The 2,903-nt window shown below is 36.7% G+C and overlaps 1 protein-coding gene across 1 annotated transcript; it reads right to left on the reverse strand.

Moving 5' to 3' along the window:
* Nucleotides 1-477: 477 nt before the first annotated feature.
* LOC116136768 (heavy metal-associated isoprenylated plant protein 3-like) lies at nt 478-2,384 on the reverse strand. The gene is made up of 6 exons (XM_031422437.1): nt 2,235-2,384; nt 1,927-2,125; nt 1,538-1,752; nt 1,233-1,320; nt 954-1,109; nt 478-923 (listed from the first exon to the last, which is right to left on the reverse strand). The coding sequence occupies exons 1-6, from the start codon at nt 2,241-2,243 to the stop codon at nt 640-642; spliced, it is 951 nt and encodes a 316-aa protein (XP_031278297.1). The 5' UTR covers nt 2,244-2,384; the 3' UTR covers nt 478-639.
* Nucleotides 2,385-2,903: the final 519 nt, after the last annotated feature.

Here is a 2,903-nt window from a genome sequence, read left to right on the forward strand (position 1 = left end):
GCGATTAGGTGCGCATCAAATGTTTAGTTATGCTTATTCATAATTTTATTATCTTATTATCTTTTATTAAAATTATATATGATACTTATATTATACTCATGGTTTTACTATCTTATTATCTTTTATTAAAATTATATATGATACTTATATTATACAAATGATATTCATACTATATTTTTTATTTATATAGAATAATAAGATAGATTAATAAAACTGTAAATAAACATAATATTATTGAAATGAGATTAGAGTAGGTGAGTGAGAGAGAAAGAGAGGGTTGGTGTGGCCAGATCACAGAATCTTCCAGATCATTTAATTTTTGTCCATCTCATTCTCTCTGATTTTCAAACCAGGGACAAACAGTTAAACTCTGAATACGACTCTTCAGACCTGTCCACATCTAATTGGTTACATATCACACTACACCACCACTACTAATCTCAATTAATTAATTAAATTATTACCAAACTCATACACTACAAATTAAAACATAAAAACTTTGTATAACAACACATAAGAAATTATTATCAAAATACATAAACCGCAAAGTACCATTACTAAACTAGATTAAGAGCATTAACCCAAAATTTCCCCCATTATTTACAATTTTCGTTTTTCAAATCTCTTCTTCCTATAACATCACATCAATGAACAAGCATTCGGGTTTTCATCGCTAAACATCTGGGGAGCATGAGGAGGCATTTGTCCGACCGGGACCGGATACGGGTACCCGTATTCGTGTCCACTCACAGGGTATCCACTCAACGGATACGGGTATCCATAGCCCAGCCCGGGTAAACCCACCATGTGCTCCATTCTGTTGCCTTCCATTCTCCCACCGCCTCCTCCTCCTCCTCCATTCTCAGCATCATCTTCTCCGCCCTCATCACCACCGCCACCTTTCTTCTTCTTCTTACCACCACCACCACCACCACTCCCACTATTGTCGCCACCGTTGGATTCTTTCTCCTCCTTTTCTTTCTTAGGTGGCACGATCTCAACGGGCCTCTTCAGTCTCTCCTTCAGAGTCTCAGCCAACGCTTTAGCGTCCATTGTTCCTTTAACAGTCACCAGGTCTTTCTGCCTGTCCACTGCCATATCCAGCACTCCTGTAATTAAGTAATCAACGTTAAATTATATACATGGCCAACATAATACGGAGACATTTAATACGGCGCCGTAACAGCAACGGTACGGAACATGAGTAGCAATGATCATTCACTCAAACTCACCTTTGGTTTTTAGCACAATCTTGTTAATCTTCTCGATGCAACCCTGGCAGTGAAGGGCCAGCTTCAAAACCGCCGTCGTCACCGGAGGCTGTTACCGTATAGTAGAATTAAATTAAATTAAGTTAATTAACTAATACAACAAAAACAAACAGTTAGATTAAAATAATACATTAAACAATCATTTACTAACAGATGCAGAGTAGTTACTTAAAAAATCATAAAAATAAAATAAATTTATATAAAAATAGAGAAATCAAAATAGAAAATAGAAAGAAAAAAAATGATTAGCAAAAGAAAGAACAGACCTCTTTGGGTTTTTTGTCATCAGAGGGTTTGTCTTTGGATTGGTTGTCTGGTTTCGGGGCATTTTCTTTGTCTTTGTCTTTCTTGGGTTGGGGAGAGATGAGGTCGACCTTCTTCTTGATTTTTTGCTCCAGTTTGTCTCGGATCTTCGATGGATCCACTGCTCCAACTACCGTCAGTTTGTTTGACCCCATATCTGCTTTCGCTGACTCCACACCTTCACCAAACCGAACAATATTACTTCAATGAACGTCATATAATCATTCAAGAAACCACCCTTAAATCTAAGTAAATAAGGGCAAATTGGATATACTTCCAGAAACGAAACAGTCAAAGAATGGTAAAAAAACGAGTGAATGGATTGAAGAAGAGTTTATAATATAAATGTAACCTTCAAAACCCCGAACACATTTGACGATTTTGGAGGCGCAGCCCTCACAGTGAATTTCAACCTTCAACACCACATTCGGTGGACTCTTTTCGTCCTTCTTTTTCTCAGCGTCTCCTCCCTCCTTCTTCTTAATCTCTCCTTCATTCTTGCTTTCATTGTTGTTGTTGTTGTTGTTCTCGTTGTTTTTGTTGTTCTTCTTCTGTAACAAAGAAAACCGAAGGAATAAGACCACCAAAATCAACCTATTTCTTATTAAAAATAAAAAATGAGCAGGGAAAAAAAAAAGTAGGGAGACCGAGTTGACTCACCTTTGCCATTGTTGTGGGAGTTGCCTATTGAGTCAGTTTCGGAGAGAAAAGCTGAAGGAGCGCTTATATATAGCAGGAGAGGAGAGATAAGAGTAGCACAGTCACAACTAACGATACAAGTTTGATGACGATGATGATGATGAGGTTTAATGTATGCATGTATGATGTTATGTTTATGTATGTATGGGTGTGGATTTCAAATTTGAAAAAAACAAAAAATAGTGGGGATGTGAATATGATGCGATGGGTTGATTGTTCACAGATAAAAACGGGGACGTGGGCGCGTGTTTAAACCGTTGAGTGGGCTTAACCTTATGACGGTGGGATAACTGTTCATTGTAACTCGGCGGCAGCTGCTTCCTGTCGGTTACTGTTATTCTTACAAACATTTTGGAATTTTGTCCCGTACTTTTGTTGTAAAAAATTATTATTAATTATTTAATTATCTTTTACCTAGATCTAATCTAATGGTTCATATAAATTTTGAGTAAAAAAAAGTTTACACATCATTCACACTGAGTTATTTCACTACTCTTACTAATTGAATAAACTAAGTTTCTATTCAATAATGAAAAAATTTTAACAGTAATACTAGGCTCACACCACCATCTCACATCACTCTCCCACATTATGATGTGGTAAATTGCTATCTCATCCACCACATCATCA

Source organism: Pistacia vera, unplaced genomic scaffold (genome assembly GCF_008641045.1).
Source record: "Pistacia vera cultivar Batoury unplaced genomic scaffold, PisVer_v2 Contig32, whole genome shotgun sequence".
In the NCBI taxonomy this organism is placed as follows: domain Eukaryota; kingdom Viridiplantae; phylum Streptophyta; class Magnoliopsida; order Sapindales; family Anacardiaceae; genus Pistacia; species Pistacia vera.

Bases quoted from the DNA above. Each gene is read 5' to 3' on its own strand.
- LOC116136768 (XM_031422437.1), bottom strand. The intron at 1,753-1,926 runs GTTACATTTATA...GGTTTGGTGAAG, and splicing joins ATGTGTTCGGGGTTTTGAAG to GTGTGGAGTCAGCGAAAGCA. The intron at 924-953 runs GTGGCGACAATA...GTGGTGGTGGTG, and splicing joins GGAGGAGAAAGAATCCAACG to GTGGTGGTAAGAAGAAGAAG.